This window comes from Rutidosis leptorrhynchoides, chromosome 8, assembly GCF_046630445.1.
Source record: "Rutidosis leptorrhynchoides isolate AG116_Rl617_1_P2 chromosome 8, CSIRO_AGI_Rlap_v1, whole genome shotgun sequence".
In the NCBI taxonomy this organism is placed as follows: Eukaryota; Viridiplantae; Streptophyta; class Magnoliopsida; order Asterales; family Asteraceae; genus Rutidosis; species Rutidosis leptorrhynchoides.
Genome location: NC_092340.1, coordinates 92342083 through 92360646, shown reverse-complemented (window position 1 = coordinate 92360646; position 18564 = coordinate 92342083). Strand labels below are relative to the sequence as shown.

The 18564-nt window shown below is 33.2% G+C and overlaps 4 protein-coding genes and 1 pseudogene across 11 annotated transcripts; 3 read left to right on the top strand and 2 right to left on the bottom strand.

Annotated features, from left to right (window-relative positions):
• The first annotated feature begins 3876 nt into the window (after positions 1-3876).
• LOC139862189 (uncharacterized) lies at positions 3877-7183 on the top strand. Its single transcript, XM_071850747.1, has 2 exons — positions 3877-3921; positions 5103-7183. Exon 2 carries the CDS (start codon positions 5107-5109, stop codon positions 7114-7116), a length of 2010 nt encoding a protein of 669 aa, XP_071706848.1. The 5' UTR covers positions 3877-3921; positions 5103-5106; the 3' UTR covers positions 7117-7183.
• Positions 7184-8181: 998 nt separating this feature from the next.
• LOC139861712 (thioredoxin H2-like) lies at positions 8182-12579 on the bottom strand (annotated as a pseudogene).
• Positions 9773-11532, top strand: LOC139861711 (uncharacterized). Of its 2 annotated transcripts, none has more exons than XM_071850211.1 (5): positions 9773-9893; positions 10087-10141; positions 10635-11062; positions 11152-11344; positions 11456-11532. In XM_071850211.1, exons 1-5 carry the CDS (start codon positions 9882-9884, stop codon positions 11515-11517), a joined length of 750 nt encoding a protein of 249 aa, XP_071706312.1. In that variant the 5' UTR covers positions 9773-9881; the 3' UTR covers positions 11518-11532. The 2 variants fall into 2 exon arrangements, with proteins under 2 accessions (XP_071706312.1, XP_071706311.1); XM_071850210.1 differs by having other exon boundaries at positions 10632-11062.
• On the top strand, positions 9817-15457 carry LOC139861709 (uncharacterized). Of its 7 annotated transcripts, none has more exons than XM_071850209.1 (8): positions 9817-9862; positions 13061-13090; positions 13276-13349; positions 13812-14203; positions 14284-14476; positions 14565-14622; positions 14754-14792; positions 14941-15457. In XM_071850209.1, exons 2-8 carry the CDS (start codon positions 13080-13082, stop codon positions 15008-15010), a joined length of 837 nt encoding a protein of 278 aa, XP_071706310.1. In that variant the 5' UTR covers positions 9817-9862; positions 13061-13079; the 3' UTR covers positions 15011-15457. The 7 variants fall into 7 exon arrangements, with proteins under 7 accessions (XP_071706310.1, XP_071706307.1, XP_071706309.1 ...); XM_071850206.1 differs by having other exon boundaries at positions 13809-14203; XM_071850208.1 differs by lacking the exon at positions 9817-9862 and having other exon boundaries at positions 12978-13090.
• Positions 15458-16449: 992 nt separating this feature from the next.
• LOC139862969 (thioredoxin H2) lies at positions 16450-18139 on the bottom strand. Its single transcript, XM_071851604.1, has 2 exons — positions 17838-18139; positions 16450-16740 (listed from the first exon to the last, which is right to left on the bottom strand). Exons 1-2 carry the CDS (start codon positions 18105-18107, stop codon positions 16591-16593), a joined length of 420 nt encoding a protein of 139 aa, XP_071707705.1. The 5' UTR covers positions 18108-18139; the 3' UTR covers positions 16450-16590.
• Between the last annotated feature and the right edge of the window lie 425 nt (positions 18140-18564).

Genomic DNA, 18564 nt, shown 5'->3' with positions numbered 1-18564 from the left:
CATTAGACTTTATGTCATTCTACTAACTACATGCACAATTTCAGGTGATGTGTTGCAAGGCATTTTATATTACCTATTATTAGTGAGAGTGTTTATTGCAAGGACAATTTTTATTGATGAATTTTTTTTTTTTAGTTACACTGTCTATCCAAAGGGCGTTTTGAATTGCGAAAACTTGATTTTTAGTTAGACTGTTTAGTAAAACATGTTTTATAAAGTATTTTTAGTTAGTGATCAATAAACTAACTTGATGGGTTATTGTAGTAGGCAAGTACATGTGACCATGTGGGTAGGGTTGTCTTTTGGAGTATTTCATGATCGGTATTTTGCAGTTGATTCTTGAGAAGTAACTAATGGTGGTAAAGCTCAAAAGTTGGTGAGACTAATCTAAAGGCTATTGAGATATCAATCTCTACTTTCAAGTTATTAAGTACACATTATTTAATCAAGAAATCTACTTAATTCATTTCAAATAAGGAAATTGTATTGTCTGTTATATTTAATGGAATTCATTATATCAACGTTTTATGGTTGAGTTAAATATTATATGACATCAATGTTTATTATTTGTAGTTGAGACTTTATTAGGAGCACCGACTCTTTATTGGTAGAAAACAGAGAGCGGAAATACTATGTGATTGCATCATGGATCCATTTAAGGTGCAATTTTTTCGTGGAAAATTTTTAATACTCCAGATTGGATCACGAAATACACTTAGCAGGATCTGTTGATGGTTGGCCTACTCAGGTTTCACAAAAATATAAAATATTATGTATCAAACTGAAATATCAATTCAAATAAAACAAAAGGTATATCATCTTTTGTATATCACTCTACTTTGATATCATCTTCGTAACTTTATGTTGTGTAATCAATCTATGTATGAACTATTATCAAAGTTTTATTAATGTGTTGTTTACAAAAATATATTTTACTATTTCAACCACAAAAGTGTTTTTTACACTTTTCCTATAATATTGTTATTTCATATATAAGTTTAAAACCAATAATGTTTGCGGATGAGTCCCCGTGCAACGCACGGGCTCATAAATCTAGTTGTCCATATATATCGTGTAATTCATAGAGTTTCTTTTCCCTTTCGTGTTATAGTTATAAGTTTTCATAGTCCTGATGATTGTAATTATTTCTTAGGACCTCCTAATTGTACTCTCTTTTTTTTAATAATAAAATTGTTGGCTTTTCAAAAAAAAAAAAAATCCATAATTAATAATGATAATATAATAATAACAATAATAATATAATAATAATAATAATAATAATAATAATAATAATAATAATAATAATAATAATAATAATAATAATAATAATAATAATATCTAAATATGTAAATATATATTGTTAAAGGATTATGTTTCATCAGTAATAATAATCAATAACTTATAAATCAATCAAATAATAATTAATTTATATTATATTTAATTAGCTTTCTTCAAACTTTTAGATGCATATTATCTCAAACGTAGGATAGAGAACGGTTACAGAGTAATTTGGTTCAGATATATATTTAAGATCTGTTCCAGAGTTATTTCATAAGAGAAATGAAATGAAATGAAGGGGAGTGAAAGAGATGGAACTTGAATATTTCCAATTTAGAAGGAAGTGTTTAATGAAAAATTACACTGACTTTTTTCCCTTTTCTTCTTATCAAAACTCAAGAATACCAATCTTTTTAAAATTCTCTTCATTCCCTTTCATTTCTTTCTAAATTAATAGTAACACTACTTGTCTTTATTTTCCTTCCCTTTCATTTCATTTCCCTCTAAATTAAAACTCTTAGCTTATTTCATATATAGCCGATGCCCCGACAAGATAAAATCTTATCTGTTTGTATTTATGCTGCATTTGGTTAGATCTAACGTCGTCTTATGTTTTTCTGGTTACATCATAATAAAAGTTGATTGTAGTTTAGTTGCATTCACTAGTGGATTAAGTGGGAGTTGGAGTGGACTACTAAAAGGAGTCAACTAAGTACTAATCCGACAATGAATACCCGTCAAACTTCAAGACATTATAATATATTATTTTTTATTTTTATAATAAATTATCCAATTATATATATATTTTTTAATACTTTATTAAGGATTTAATAACTAATAAGTACGTAACAAGATAAGAGCAACCATGTATAGCAAATTTCATATAAGTTTAAATATTGGAGTATCAAGTTAGTCTGACTTAAGAAAATAAACCAAAAACAAAAAATTATGTGAAATACGCGTAGCTTCCCATAGCTATATAACTAGATGATTGTCGGACCGCGCGTTGTCACGTTTGCGTTTAGATATAAGTTGCATAGTACTCGTATGTAATATCTAGTAATATTATGTACAAAATGACTACGTATGTTTATGCAGCTTATATTATCCGTGCTACTCTCGCCTAATCAATCATCACATACCTACGATCACTACTCGTTCCCTCACCATCCGGGTTATAATCCGGGTCACCCATATAACATGCATCGTTCATCCCTCGAAATATGGCTTCAACGGTGCCCTCGGTATTATACTTCGTTTCATCCACATCTTCTTCCTCTCGACCCTCGGTGTGCGTAGCACCATGCTCATGATCCTCAATAATATATAAGTTTCTCCGATTCAGAAACACCAAATCATTGCGATCTTCATATCTTTGATTACTCAAATCCAAACCAAATGGAGTTTGACCAAGTAAGTCAAACTGTTATACCAAACACTACTTTCACCAATCTGATTATTATAAGACATTAAATCTCATATCACACTTATTCGTATTATATAAGTAATAACCAATTACATAATATTATATCAGTATTGTTTTTCAAAATTTAAATGGATTTTGCAATCTATTTTATGTGATCTTCAGCCTCTTCAGTCTTCCCCCCTATTGTTTCCTTATCACCATTTAAGAGTGTAGGAAAAATATATACGAAACTGAAACACTTATATATTATCACAAACGTAATAAACATATTGCTAATAAATAATCAAACTAAGAGAAAGTTGAAACGATCTAACCGATATTAGGTTGAACGGTCCGAAGCAGCGTACTGCCGGACTTGACCACTTGCCTGAAAGGTAACCGGAACAGGGAGACCTTGTTGCGGCTGAGAGGAAACTCTAATCATATAAGAATGCTTATATGATTTTTGGTGTGTTTTTCTTCAAAGCCCAAGGCCTTTATTTATAGTGAAGACTATAGCCTTAGGTTTGTTCCCACAACCAATGTGGGACAAAATACTAAAACTTCTAGATTTCGCACCAAACTAGCAACTTTGAGATTCGATATCTCATTCATTTTTAATCCGTTTTGGACACTCTTTAACTCATTTTAAAGCCCTCGTCAAGGACTAAAAAACTCACTAAATAGTTACTATTATATGTCACTCGAACATATAATTATTTGTGTCCAAAGTTTGGTGAAAACACACGTTTTTATCAGGTTTTTCCAACAAAGAGTTGATTCACTAAATAATTCTTTAAAGCTGGTGGAGAATCCATTTCACAAAGATTCACAAAGTATAATCTTAAGTTACAAGATTAAGAAAGTGTTATTACCTAAAAACAAATGAGTTTCAAGGTCCTTGATGGAAGTGGTTCACAAAGTAAACGACAAAGATAATAAGAGTTTCACACTTACAAATTTCTGATGACTATAATCTCTCTTGATACAAATCACACAAAATAATTGCTTGAATATATTTGATGAGTTTGTCAGAAAATGTCAGAAAATTATAATGTAAGAGTGTGACCTTCAATGTTGGCAAAGTGTTGTATCAGATAATCAAAACATTTACTTCTCTGACTAACTGTGGTTGACATGCGGTCGAACCTCCAATTAACCTCAATCACCTAGAGCTGCATAATAAAGCAACTGCAACAATCCAAGCTTTAATTCATGCCTCGGTGCACATATAAGGGGTAAGCATCTTACCGTCTATTAAAGAGTCAATCCATATAAGGTAATTGCATATATTTCAAGCCATTCAAAATGAGATTCTTTCAACTTCAAATATCATAAGCATTCAAGCATTTTATAATTAGTCAAACATCGAGTAAACACAAGTATGTTTAACATATTACAAATGAGGAGCAACTCCAGCATGAGTTTTCAGATAACCATGATATTAGTTAATGTTTCATCAAATCTTATTTGATAATTGTACAGATGTATGGACTACGAAAAACTTTTATATAAACGTTCACATTCGAATTCGATCAATTGTTAGATCTCCAAGTTTGCACCCACTTTCGAGTTCTTGGAGAACTTTTGAAGTTTTATGTTTTTGAAGGCGCTAGTGGTTTGATTTAGTTGTTTTATGGTCACTAGTCGACGAAATTCTGATATAAAGGGGTTCGTAACTGTTCTTGGTTGGTAACTGTCTGTAATCGATGCGCAAGTTCGTAAAATTACAAAAATCTCTTGGTGAATGAGAGTGATTTTGTATTGTGAGCGTAATGTTACTTTTGTAACCTACTAATAATAAGTAGACCAAAACAGTTGCAAGGTTCGTAAGAGCACAACTTGCGACCTTGCGACTCGTGATTGCCCGGTCAAGATCGTAAATTTCAGGTCGCGACTTGAATTTTCATGGTCATGCCCGAGATATCAGGAGTCGCAAGGTCACAATGTTAGCTTCCGACTTGTGAGGGCATTTTGATAATTTCATTTTATTGACAACGAATTGTTATAGTGAGTTTCAAAAATGAGCGTTTTGGTTAATAACTCGTGCGTTTATTGAAGATTTTAACTACTTTAAAGTTTAAACACTTCATTTTTACTTTTTCAGTATAAAAGTTTGAGGGTTAAAAATGATATAGTTTGAAAGTTAAGGTTACATTGGAACTAATAAACATTCTACCGGGTCATAAACAAACAAATAAACCAAAGAACTAACAATCACATTGGGAGATGATATATCCACATCTAATTTTACTTCATCCACCATCATTTATGTCTTTTTCCCAAAAATGTCTCTGAATAATATTTAACAAAAAACTGATATAAGTTATCATTTAAGGGTATTTTAGAACATTCACGTAGAAGGAGTAAAAGTGGTGGTGGATATATCATCTCCCATACGATAACTGTGTGTGTACAGGTAGATGAAAGCAATGGATACGTGGTCACTGACTACTACTACTTCCACACCTTACACTACAATCAACTACCGGCCGTCCAATACCCACCGGAAAAATCTCCGGCGCCGTTCTACATTCATCACCCTCGCTAACTCATCAACAAAAGATATATGGCGAAAAGCACCCAAAAAGCCCACAACTTTAAAGCAGCAGCAGTCAACGTTTCTTCAACCGTATCGTCGAAAACCAGAAGTGGGTTTCTTAGATCACAACGTCGATATGGAAGAACTCATATCATCTATCAATCAAACCACAGACGAACACCAACTGTTTGCGTTAATGTCTCAGTACAAAAACCGACAACTTTCAATACGGTTCATGGTAACTGTACTTACCCGTGAAACTGACTGGCAACGATCACTTGCATTGCTTGATTGGATCAACGAACACGCGCTATACACGCCTTCGGTGTACGCGTACAACGTCGTGTTAAGAAACGTGCTAAAAGCGAAACAATGGGAGATTGCACATGGACTGTTCGACGAAATGCGTCAAAGAGGTTTGTCACCAGATAGATATACTTATTCGAATTTAATCACTATGTTTGGTAAAGAAGGTAAGTTTGATGACGCATTATCTTGGCTACAGAAAATGGAACATGATCATGTGTCTGGTGATCTTGTTTTGTATAGTAATTTAATTGAGTTGTCTCGTAAGTTATGTGATTATTCTAAAGCTATATCCATATTTTCTAGATTGAAACAATCCGGGATTAGCCCGGATCTTGTTGCGTATAATTCGATGATCAACGTGTTTGGAAAAGCTAAGTTGTTTCGTGAAGCTCGGTTGTTACTTCAAGAAATGAGATCAGTTGAAGTTGAGCCTGATACAGTTAGTTATTCAACGTTGTTAAGTATGTACGCTGAAAATCAGAAGTATCTTGAAGCGTTATCGGTTTTTTCTGAAATGAAAGGAGTGAATTGTTTACCTGATCTTACGACATGTAATATAATGATAGATGTGTACGGACAACTAGATATGGCGAAAGAAGCTGATAGATTGTTTTGGAGTTTGAGAAAAATGGGAATCGAACCGAATGTGATTAGTTACAATACGTTATTGAGAGTGTACGGTGAAGCTGAGCTTTTCGGTGAGGCGATTCATTTGTTTAGATTAATGCAAAGAAAAGATATAATTCAAAATGTTGTTACGTACAATACAATGATCAAGATTTATGGTAAAACTCTTGAGCATGAAAAAGCTAATAATCTAATACAAGAAATGCAAAGTAGAGGGATAGAACCGAATGCTATTACTTACTCAACGATAATATCAATTTGGGATAAAACTGGAAAGTTGGATCGAGCTGCAACGTTGTTTCAAAAGTTAAGAAGTTCGGGTGTTGAAATTGATCAAGTTCTTTATCAAACTATGATTGTTGCTTATGAACGGGCGGGATTAGTTGGGCATGCAAAACGTTTACTTCATGAACTTAAAACACCGGATAATATTCCTCGAGCAACTGCAATAACAATTCTTGCTGGAGCGGGCCGTGTAGAAGAAGCCACATGGGTTTTTCGTCAAGCGTATAATAGTAATGAGATTAAGGATATATCGGTATACGCGTGTATGATTGATCTTTTTTCAAGAAATCGAAAGTATGCTAGTGTGATTGAGGTTTTTGATAAGATGAGAAAAGCGGGGTACTTTCCTGATTCTAATGTGATTGGTGTTGTACTAAATGGTTATGGGAAGTTAAGAGAATTTGATAAGGCGCACGAGGTTTATATCGAAATGCAAGATGAAGGGTGTGTGTTTCCTGATGAAGTTCATTTTCAAATGTTAAGTCTTTATGGTGCAAAACGAGATTTTGAGATGGTGGAATCGTTGTTTGAGAAATTGGAAGGTGATTCGAATGTTAATAAGAAGGAATTGCATCTTGTTGTAGCTAGTATATATGAAAGAGGTAATAGATTGAATGATGCATCTCGAATTGTTAACCGAATGAAAGATATCGGACTTTTGAAATCGTAGTTTGTACTAATATGAAGCAAAGGCAGCTTCAATTCTTGATGTAAATGTTCAGAATGTGTTTGCCTTGTATCGCTTTTGATAAAATTATGCATGTGTTTGTTTGATTCGTTTCATGATGCAAAAATACTTTTTCAACTCCATGTAAACGTAATTTCATACTGCTAATGATAATATAGAGTATGGAATTTTGCGTTAAAAACAACATTTTTCTCATAGAGTATATAAGAAAAACAACATAAATATAAATATGACACTCATTTGAAACTAAATTACCATTTAATTTAAAGCTAATCTAGTCTAAAATCCATAAATACAAATATAGCTTATGATGACATTTGAAATTATTATTATTGAACAATAACACCAGCAAATTTGGGAGCTTGTATCTTAATTGAAGGCATTCTCATTTGAAAAAACCGGAATGCCTACACTTTTTCAAAAGCTAAACCTTCGAGTGAGATGGTGTTCAAAGAAATACAAATTAAAAGTTTCGAATGGCTTTCAAATAGATGCAAGGGTATTATACTTGATTGGAATCAATGGTTATCTAATCCTTGTGATCTAATTTCATGCGTTTTTAGTAGATCGGGGGTAGGCTAAACTTTTCGTTTTTGAGCGGTACCATGCAGGTTTTCGCCCCAATCCTCGAGTATCGTTATGGCGGGGAGAAATTGAGGCGGTTCGGGGTGCTTTGTCGTTGAAATGCCAACACTGTTCTCCGTTTTCTCTTCAGCTTGTCTTTTCAAGTTAAATCCCTGTCATAATGAAAATGAGCAGGCTAAGGCGTTCTCCTGCTTGGGATTGTCTCCTACCCTCGTCTTTTCATTTGTGACATTGTTGTAGTTATGTCTTGTTATTTCATTTTATGTATTTAGATCTCATAGTCTTTATCGTTTTGTTTTTGTTTTGGGGCTTGTTCTCCTCATTCTGTATATATATATATATATATATATATATATATATATATATATATATATATATATATATATATATATATATATTAGTTTTGCTTTGCTGTTAAAAAAAAATAAATAAATAAAATCAAACAAGTAAAGAAGTTAACTGTTAAGCAGCAAATTTGGGAGCTTCCCTGTTATTGAGAATCTTCCTCTCGAGTTTGACCTTCTTTGCACCAATAACCCTTTCCACCTCTTTTCCTTCTTTAGCAATACAAGTGTCAGCATTGCTTGCACCCTGAATTGTTTTGCCACATCCTACAACAACATCCATTGATTAATTAATTTCAACCATTAAAACACTATGTAAGAAAAAGTATTCGATACTTCATGATTTACATTACTATATGCTATAACCACACATGTTAAGATATATCATAAGTCCCCATTCCCATCTTTTCATTTTTAAGAATAAATATACTAGCATACTTAAAATAAGCTTTATAACATAAATTTGATATTAAGGGGAATGTAGAAACTTGACACTACCAAAAAGAAAAAAAAATGTCCATGTACACAGTGACGATTCTATAATCAAAATTCTATGATATATAATTTGAGTGGTACCTTGTAAAAAAATCTAAAGAGTAGTTGTTTACTTTTGAAAACCCATCAATTATAAAAATATATGGGCTCTTATCCTTAAATTGAGGGTATCCTATACAATTACTATATAAGACCACTCTCGCTCATGCTATGAAGTATGCTTCGGCCATGCTATGGAGGGCTCCATTAGCATTGTATGTGCTATGGGCATGCTTCCATAGCATAAGTAGCTTCGTGCTGGAACATTTCTTCACCAAGCATTTTTCAGGGCGGCAACTTTTTCACTTGTGCAATATTGATATGTACTAACAGCCTTTTTACTTGTAACTTTATTTATTTAATTAATTTTTTGGGGTATGTAATGAGGATGTAATATGTCATGGTTGGTAGTGGTGTGTTATGAGAGTATTATGAGAGGAAGTGGTGAGGAAGGTAGAGAGAGAAAGCTGATGTTGCAATGAAAAATTTTGAGGAAGTATGTCATGGTTGGGAGTGGTCTAAGTGATATTAAAAAAATTCAACACTAGTGACCCCACACTATAACCCTTGCATTCGCCACTGCGTGTACATGCCAGATTATGTGGTAGTTCTCATCAACGTTTGGCCTGTTACCCTATAAAAATCTTAAACTTCTAAGTCAAATATATTTGTTTACACTAACGAGTTAAGTATAGGGCTTGTAGTTAGTTATGTATATCTTTTATTATTACTTTCTTAGCGATTTCCCTAAAAATAAAAACTTCAATCTTAATTGGGCGTAGATTTGTAAACCCAAATTTAGTTGTAAATCAATACATGATCATATGAATCCAAGTAATGACATTGAACCTAATTAACTAAACCCTAATCCTTAACATTCTTCCGATGGTGAATCGCCATCGTTGGATGTTTGTTCTCCGCCGAAAAACGATGATAGCAACGATCCCATTACCTTACTTTTTAGTACGAAAACAGTCAACTTTTGAGATCAAGAGAGATTAGTTGTACATTTTGTTTAATTAATAGTAAAAAGAAAAGAAAAGATATAGTGATTGAACAAATTATAAGCCCAGACAATCAATTTAGCCCAACTACTTCCTTAGCCCATTAGCCCAATAGCTGATTATAAAAAAAATTTACAAGCCGTAAGTTAATTTCCTACAATTAAAAAACCCTGGAGTCATTCGGTTCGGCAAATAACCACACAATCTTACACTAACCCTAACCCTAACCCTAACCCTAAATCGTTCGTTCGATCAACAAGACTCTTCTTCATCTTCTCAGATGAACAACAGATACGTTCCTTTAATTCATTGATTCTAAACAAACAAACAAACAAACACATGAAATCGATTCCCCAAAACGTTATAAAGTTTTGTGTTTCTGTCTATAGGATCGATCGAAAACAGTTTTCTGTTGAATCTTATCGGTCTTTTAAATTATTCACAAATACATCAAATTGATTGATTGATTGATTGATTGTTGCAGAAATTCAAATATGCGTGATGGAGCAAAGGATAAAGGAGGAAAAATCCCTACAAAAGGTGCAATATTAATTATTAATTATTATATTATTAGGTTTGATTATAACTTAATAGAAATAGAACTTGTACATAGATGACCTAAATTGTTTGACATAACGAATTGCCAAAAGCCATTATCTGTTGTTGTTGTTATGTAAAATAATTGAAATTGAAATTGAGGATGAGTAAAATAATAATTAAATATTGGTACTGGATTTGGATTTGGATAAATATGTAAAGTGCACATGATTTACCCAACCCCCAAACCAAAAAAGAGATGAAAAGAACAGGTAGGTACCCATCCATATAGCCACCTATGAATATGAAAAGAACAGCACAGCAGCACATGATATATATACAAAATTATTTATTTGTTTTCATCCTTTTCTTTGTATACAACTAACTACTAGCTTATGAATATATCAAGAGCTGAATAAGAATGAATATCGAATATTACGTTTTTCTATTATTATCAACAACTTGACTTGATTGATTGATCCATTGATTGTAGCAGGAAACAAGCCGCGTCGTGTGTTTGAGGTTCCTTCGTCCGAGGTACCGATATATGATGGCCATAGGGATTGCAATTGCCATTTATTTAGCGAAAGCAATAGAGAATCCTTAACTACCTTGCATCTCGAATGTTCGGACGGGGTACAGTTTGACGCCGAGCCCTTTAAACGTAACTCTAGAGTGGTCCAAATGCGTTACCGCAACCGCATTTTTGGCATCAGAAAACTCGAAAGCAATAGCAAAACCCTTGAGATGCTTAAGCTGTTTTGTGAGGAACATTCGAAGATAACGGATGATTATTTTGCTGCTAATAAAAATGATGATAATACGTTATCGTATCGGGATGTGAAAGAATTGGCAGAACTCTTGAATGTGTTTCATTCCAATTTTTGTCAAAAATATCGGTCCTCTGCTTTTCAACTTATTACTGTACGCCCCTATTCTTTTTCTTTTCTTTTCTTTTCTTTTTTAATTTTAATTAAATTAGTTTGCTTCATAACTTTCTGTTTTCATTTCAGGCTGCTTTCGAATTGGAGATACTAATGCTCATCTTTCATCCTCTGATGATGGAAGTTGATAAATTGTTAACCACCAAATGGACGGAGGACGACGTTTACAACTTCTTTTTCATCAACTTGAAAGAGTATCGTGACGATAAATTTAATGTTATGAAACAGGCTCTCTTTAATTATGGGGAGTTTTTCTTCGGTGGTAATGCATACTTATTTTTATCTCTCTTAATCCCAGTTGTTAAAATTTTTTCCTATTATTATTATTATTATTTTTATTAACAAATTGAATTGATTGATTGATTCATTGTAGATTGGGATGTTAATTCATTAAAACTGAAATTCCATTCCCTTCAATCCTATAAAGAACGGTGAGTTTACTATACCACCGTTACACTTTTTTTTTTAATGGTTAAATGTTTTAATTACATTATTATTATTATTACTACTACTACATATAAACCCTGCTTGCCTAATTGTGTTAACTCTTTCGAATTCAATATAATGTATTGTAGACGACAATGGCTAACAGCGCATTTCCTTTTAAGACGCACGTGAGTATTCTTTTCTCTTTTCTATTCGGTGTTTATTTATCATGTTTCAAGTTTTATCTTATTATACTTTTTTCTTATATATTACCAATCATACTTACTTTTTTTTCGACGACGATGGTGGCGATTTCATTGTAGTAATTCTGCTTATTACTATCGGCTAAACTTGAAGAAATCTGCTGCTGATGATGATGAGGAGGACGAACAACGTTAATTTTAGTCGGTGTCCCCGAATGTAATGCTGCTGATAAGGTTTATGTAATGTCCCCGAATGTAATGTACTGGTTTACACTAATGAGTTAAGTATATTTGTTTACACTAGTGAGTTTAGAGCTTGTAGTTAGTTATGTATATCTTTTATTATTACTTTCTTAGCAATTTCCCTAAAAATAAAAACTTCAATCTTAATTGGGCGTAGATTTGTAAACCCAATTTTGGTTGTAAATAAATACATGATCATATGAATCCAAGTAATGTCATTGAACCTAAATAACAAAACCTAATCCTTAACTTTCAAATTAGGTTAGTAACATAACACAATCAATCAGACAAATAGCTAAATAACCCTAACAAATACTCTACTTATTTTGATAAATACTGGTAATTCAATAGCAAAAACATGTAATCCATCAACATCGATTTTGATGAAATCGATCTCTGGATATTTAGACGCGAGAGATCGAACAAAAGGCTCTAACATCTTACAAGGTCCACACCATGATGTTGAGAAATCAACCACCATTAATTTAGGTGATTGGTTTGAATTATTGTAGTGAAGTTGCCAGCGATTAGAAGAATGAAATTCAATGACTTGTAATTCTTCCGATGGTGAAACGCCGTCGTCGGATGTTTGTTCTCCGACAAACGCTGATAACAACAATCCCATTACCTTACTTTTTAGTACGAAACAGTCAACTTTTGAGATCAAGAGAGATTAATTGTATATTTTTTTTGTTTTAATTAGTAACAGTAGAAAGAAAAGAAAGTAAGAATAGAAAAGAAAAGATATAGTGTTTTAATCAGAGTCAACGACTTGGCGGTATCGAGGTCATCCTTACAACCTTGAGGTTGAGGGTTCGAGTCATGTTTAGGACATTTCGCGGTGTATATATTCGTGTTAGTATTAGGTAGGTGTGTGATTTTGCCTTTAAGAAAAATATATATTATAAGCCCAGACAATCAATTTAGCCCAACTACTTCCTTAGCCCAATAGATGAAAGTTTACAAGCCGGTCAGTTATTATGCTACAAGTAGAAAACCCTGGGGTCATTCGGTTCGGCAAGCAACCGCAATTTCATTCATTCACTAACCCTAACCCTAACCCTAACCCTAAATCAATCGTTCGTTCGTTCGTTCGATCAACAAGATTCTTCTTCATCTTCACAGATGGACAACAGGTACGTTCCTTTAATTCATTGATTCTAAATAAACAAACAAACAAACACATGAAATCGATTCCCCAAAACACTATAAAGTTTTGTGTTTCTCTCTATAGGAACTATCGATCGATCGAAAATAGTTTTCTGTTGAATCTTATCGGTTGTTTAGTTGATTCACAAACACATGAAATTGATTGTGGCAGAATTGAAAATATGTGTGATGGAGCAAAGGATAAAGGAGGAAAAACAGCGATAGATTGCAAAATCCCTACAAAAGGTGCAATATTATTATAAATCATAAATTATAAATTATTATATTGTTAGGTTTGATTATAACTTAATAGAAATAGAACTTGTACATAGATGACCTAAATTGTTTGACATAACGAATTGCCAAAAGCCATTATCTGTTGTTGTTGTTGTCATGTAAAATAATTGAAATTGAGGATGAGTAAAATAATTAAATATTGGTACTGGATTTGGATAAATATATTAAGTGCACATGATTTACCCAACCCCCAAATCAAAAAAGAGATGAAAAGAACAGGTAGGTACCCATCCATATAGCCACCTATGAATATGAAAAGAACAGCAGCACGTGATATACAAAATTATTTATTTGTTTTGATCCTTTTCTTTGTATACAACTAACTACTTGTTTATGAATGAATATCGATTATTACTTTTTCTATCATTATCAACAACTTCACTTGATTGATTGATCCATTGATTGTAGCAGGAAACAAGCCGCGTCGTGTGTTTGAGGTTCCTTCGTCCGAGGTACCGATATATGATGGCCATAGGGATTGCAATTGCCATTTATTTAGCGATAGCAATAGAAAATCCTTAACTACCTTGCATCTCGAATGTTCGGACGGGGTACAGTTTGACGCCGAGCCCTTTAAACGTAAGTCTAGAGTGGTCCAAATGCGTTACCGCAACCGCATTTTTGGCATCAGAAAACTCGAAAGCAATAGCAAAACCCTTGAGATGCTTAAGCTGTTTTGTGAGGGACGTTCGAAGATTGTGGATTATTATTATTTTGATGCTAAAGCAGTAACAAAACCCTACCTTAAGTTTAAATCCAATTTTTTTCAAGAATATCAGTCCTCTGCTTTTGAAATTATTACTGTACGCCCCTATTCTTTTTTTTCTTTTTTTTTTTTATTAATTAAATTAATTTGCTTCATAACTTTCTGTTTTCATTTCAGGCTGCTTACGAATTGGAGATAAATAGCCTCATCTTCCATCCTTTGATGATGGAACAAGTTGTTAAATTGTTCATCACCAAAACGGAGGACGAGGTTTACAACTTCTTTTTCATCAACTTGAAAGAGTATCGTGACGATAAATTTAATGTTATGAAACAGGCTCTCTTTAGTTATGGGGAGTTTTTCAGGAGTGGTAATGCATACTTATTGTTCTCTCTCTTAATCCCAGTTGTTAAAATATTTTCCCATTATTAACAAATTGATTGATTGATTCATTGTAGATTGGGATTTTAATTTATTAAAACTGAAATTCCATTCCCTTCAATCCTATAAAGAACGGTGAGTTTACTATACTATTACACTTTTTTAATGGTTAAATGTTTTAATTACATTATTATTATTACTACTACATATAAACCTTGCTTGCCTAATTGTGTTAACTCTTTCGAATTCAATATAATGTATTGTAGACGACAATGGCTAACAGCGCATTTCCTTTTAAGACGCCCGTGAGTATTCTTTTCTTTTTTCTATTCGGTTTTTATTTATCGTGTTTCAAGTTTTATCTTATTCTACTTTTTTCTTATATATTACCGATCATACTTACTTTTTTTTTTTTCCCCTTTATCGACGACGATGGTGGCGATTTCATTGTAGTAATTTTGCCCATTACTATCGGGTAAACTTGAAGGAATCTGCTGCTGCTGCTGATGAAAACGAAAACTAAAATAACCAATAAGAAAGAAAATTAAAAAGTATAAAGGCAAAATGTGTACTTTATATATGAAAAGAACATCATCTATTAGAAATTGAGTTTTTATTTTTAGAGTTTTCAGGTTTTATAGAAATTGGGTTTTTGTTTTTAGAGTTTTCCATTCTATGTAATTTTGTTAATGGGCTAAATATGTGCTTTTGTCTTCACATGGGGCAGAAGGGATGAAATAGAATAGAAATAAGAAGGAAGCCACCTTAAGCAAAGTAGATTAGAAGGCATAATTCGCATCCTCATAGTATATTATGCAACCATTTTAGAAGAATGATAAAGATGAAGGTGAAAAATTATGATTAATTTGAGACAGATACGTTCTAAGCCTTTTGTCAGCCGTTATGGCCCGTGTTTCATCAAGTGGAACAAACGACGATACAAATATGTTCTGGTTGTAGCAATCTTGACCAAGTAATACTGGCATGTATCTTACTTGGGTGGTTTCCAGGTTAGTCAGGCCAACGTGCACTCGGTCCAACCGTAAATCAACACAATTCGATGTTTAAAACTAAGATACAAGGTTCAGATTTAAAGTTCCACATATTATTTACTTCCAGGTACATGTAGGTGATACTACAAGCAAAAACAGTGTAACAGGTCTATTCCAATCTACTACCACTTTGCTGCATATTAAAAACCCAACCCAATTTACCCAATAGGTTTGTCATGTTACTTTGTTTGATTAACTTTTTACTTGAGTAATGGGTGGATTTAGCCAACCTGATTAACCAAAGATGTATGAACACTTTGCTCTTTAGAATTAGGTAGTTTAGATAAAGGCAAATATTAGATCATTGTCATGAAGCTCAGTAATTCCTGAATTTTAATTTTAATTTTAATCAGAACAATAAGAAAACACTAACGAACACCACAAACATCAAGTTGTTGAAAATATTTAAGGACTCGCAATATCAACCATCATCTATAAAAGGGTATATTGGCATGGACCCTCCGACTATGTGTTGATAATGTCAACCCACGTACCCACCGAAAGGGAATTGCGTCGGCAAATTACCTCCCCCTAGTAAGCCAAATGTGGAAGCACGGGATCGAACCTGCGCGGGAGCAATTCACAAATGGGCCCAAGGATCAAAGGTATTAGGTACAATTCACGCCAAGGCGCGTTGGTATTATCTAAAGCACTTCTTATTCCAAATTTGATCATTTGTAAACGTTATAATTTTCTTAAGATCGGTGGCGGAACTTGAACGTTATTGTTGACAGGGCGAAAATCACCCCAAGGGGTGGTTTGGTGGTAAGATACTTGGAAAGTTCCAAAGGGACCCATGTTCAATCCTCACCTGCTACACTTTGGGGGGCTTGCCTTTTCAAAAAAAAAAAAAAAAAAAAAAAAATATTAAGAAAAACAGTATGACACTCGTTCGAAACTAAAATACCATTTGATTTAAAGCTAATCTAGTCTAAAATCCATAAATATAATTATAGCTTATGATAACATTTGAATTATTATTATTGAACAATAACACCAGCAAATTTGGGAGCTTGTATCTTAGTTTAAGACAATCAAACATGTAAAGAAGTTAAGCAGCAAATTTGGGAGCTTCCCTGTTCTTGAGTATCTTCCTCTCGAGTTCATCCTTCTTTGCACCAATAACCCTTTCCACCTCTTTTCCTTGTTTCAGCAATACAAGCGTCGGCATTGCCTGCACCCCGAATTGTTTCGCCACATCCTACAAAATCACCCATTTATTTCAATCGTCAAAACACACTGTAAGTATTCGATACTTTAAGATCTACATTAGTATACGCTCTAAACTCTAACCTCACATTATCATAACTCCCCATTCCCTTCACGACTACTGATTTGCATATATAAAACCGTAACTTTTTTTTTATTGTATAAAACTACAAATATCTAAATTGACTAGCATACTTAAAAATTAGCTTATAACAAAATTTTGACATTAAGGTGAATGTAGAAACTTGACACCCAAAAAAAGGGACTACCAAATCCAAACTTTAAAGAAAAAAGGATTATTGACCGGAAGTTTATGACGTATGCATCCACGTCATAACATCCGTCTACATGGCAGACGATATGTCATGTCACTGTCTCCATATACATGCCAGATTATTATGTGGCAGTCCTCATCATCGTTTGACTGGTGATATGATACCACGTGCGAAGCACGTGCAAACGTTTAAATGAGGTCAAATGCAGCTCACGTGAGTTTGAGTCATATTCAACAATCGTTCCAGCCTAAATTTTGTTTGTAATTCTGTAAGCCGTTAGGTTAAATACAGTGATTGTAATTAGTTGATTCAGTTTTTCCTTTAGTAACAGAATCCTTCTCTCTTGTAATTCAAGTTCATATGAATAAAAAAGGCGTTTGTATTTCAAAGCCTTTCTTCCTCATAGGCTTTCAGGTCAACTGTTAGTTTGACTCCGATCAATTAGTTGGTCCAGGTTGAACACTTATATCAACTGGTTATCGTAGAAAATTTCGAACTTCCAGTTAATAACTTTTTTAACGGTAACACGTTAAAAAAGTAGCTTGTAATTAGTTATACAACTTTATATTATTACTTTCTTGGCAATTTCCCTAAAAATAAAAGCTTCAATGTCAATTGTAAACCCAATTTTTTAGTTATAAATCAATACACGATCATATAAATCAAAGTAATAAAATTTAACCTAATTAACTAAGCCCTAAACCTTAATTTTTAAAATAAGTAACTAACATAACATAATCAAACAAATAGCTAGATAACCCTAACAGATTTAATTTTTGATGAATAATTCAATAGTAAAAACAAATAGAAAAACCTGTAATTCATCGACATCGATTTTGATGAAATCGATTTCGGGATATTTAGACGCGAGAGATCGAATAAAAGGTTCTAACATCTTGCAAGGTCCACACCATGATGCTGAGAAATCAACCACCATTAATTTAGGTGATTGCTTTGAATTATTGTAGTGAAGTTGCCAACGGTTAGAAGAATGAAATTCGATGACTCTTGATTCTTCCGATGGTGAAACACCGTCGTTGGATGTTTCTTCTCCGCCGACCAAGGATGATAGCAACGATCCCATTACCTGACTTGTTACCGGGCAATCAGTCAACTTTTCAGATCAATTGTTTTGATGATGCAGCGAATACAGCTGTTTTTGGTTGTTGTGAAGTTTTACCTAAAGTGCATAAATAGTCCTCTGACTTATTTAGGTTTTGAAAATTAAGTTTGATTTCGATTTGGTTTTCAAATTTGTTAAATACATTTTTAAAGGCAACATCACAAATCCAACACGAATTTTACACTATATTTTTATAAATATGTCTATCCTTGAACTTGAAACCACAACCTCTTGATTGGATAAGTACCGCTAGGCTAATGACCATTTGATTTGCAAAAAAAAATTAATATAAAGAAAGCTATAAGAGCATTCTAGACGGCTAGTTATTCTATTGTCATTGTTGTCGTCATCCATGACATCCGATGGCATTCCTTGGCAATTCGGCTACAATTTACATTTCACAATCCCATCTGTCTTA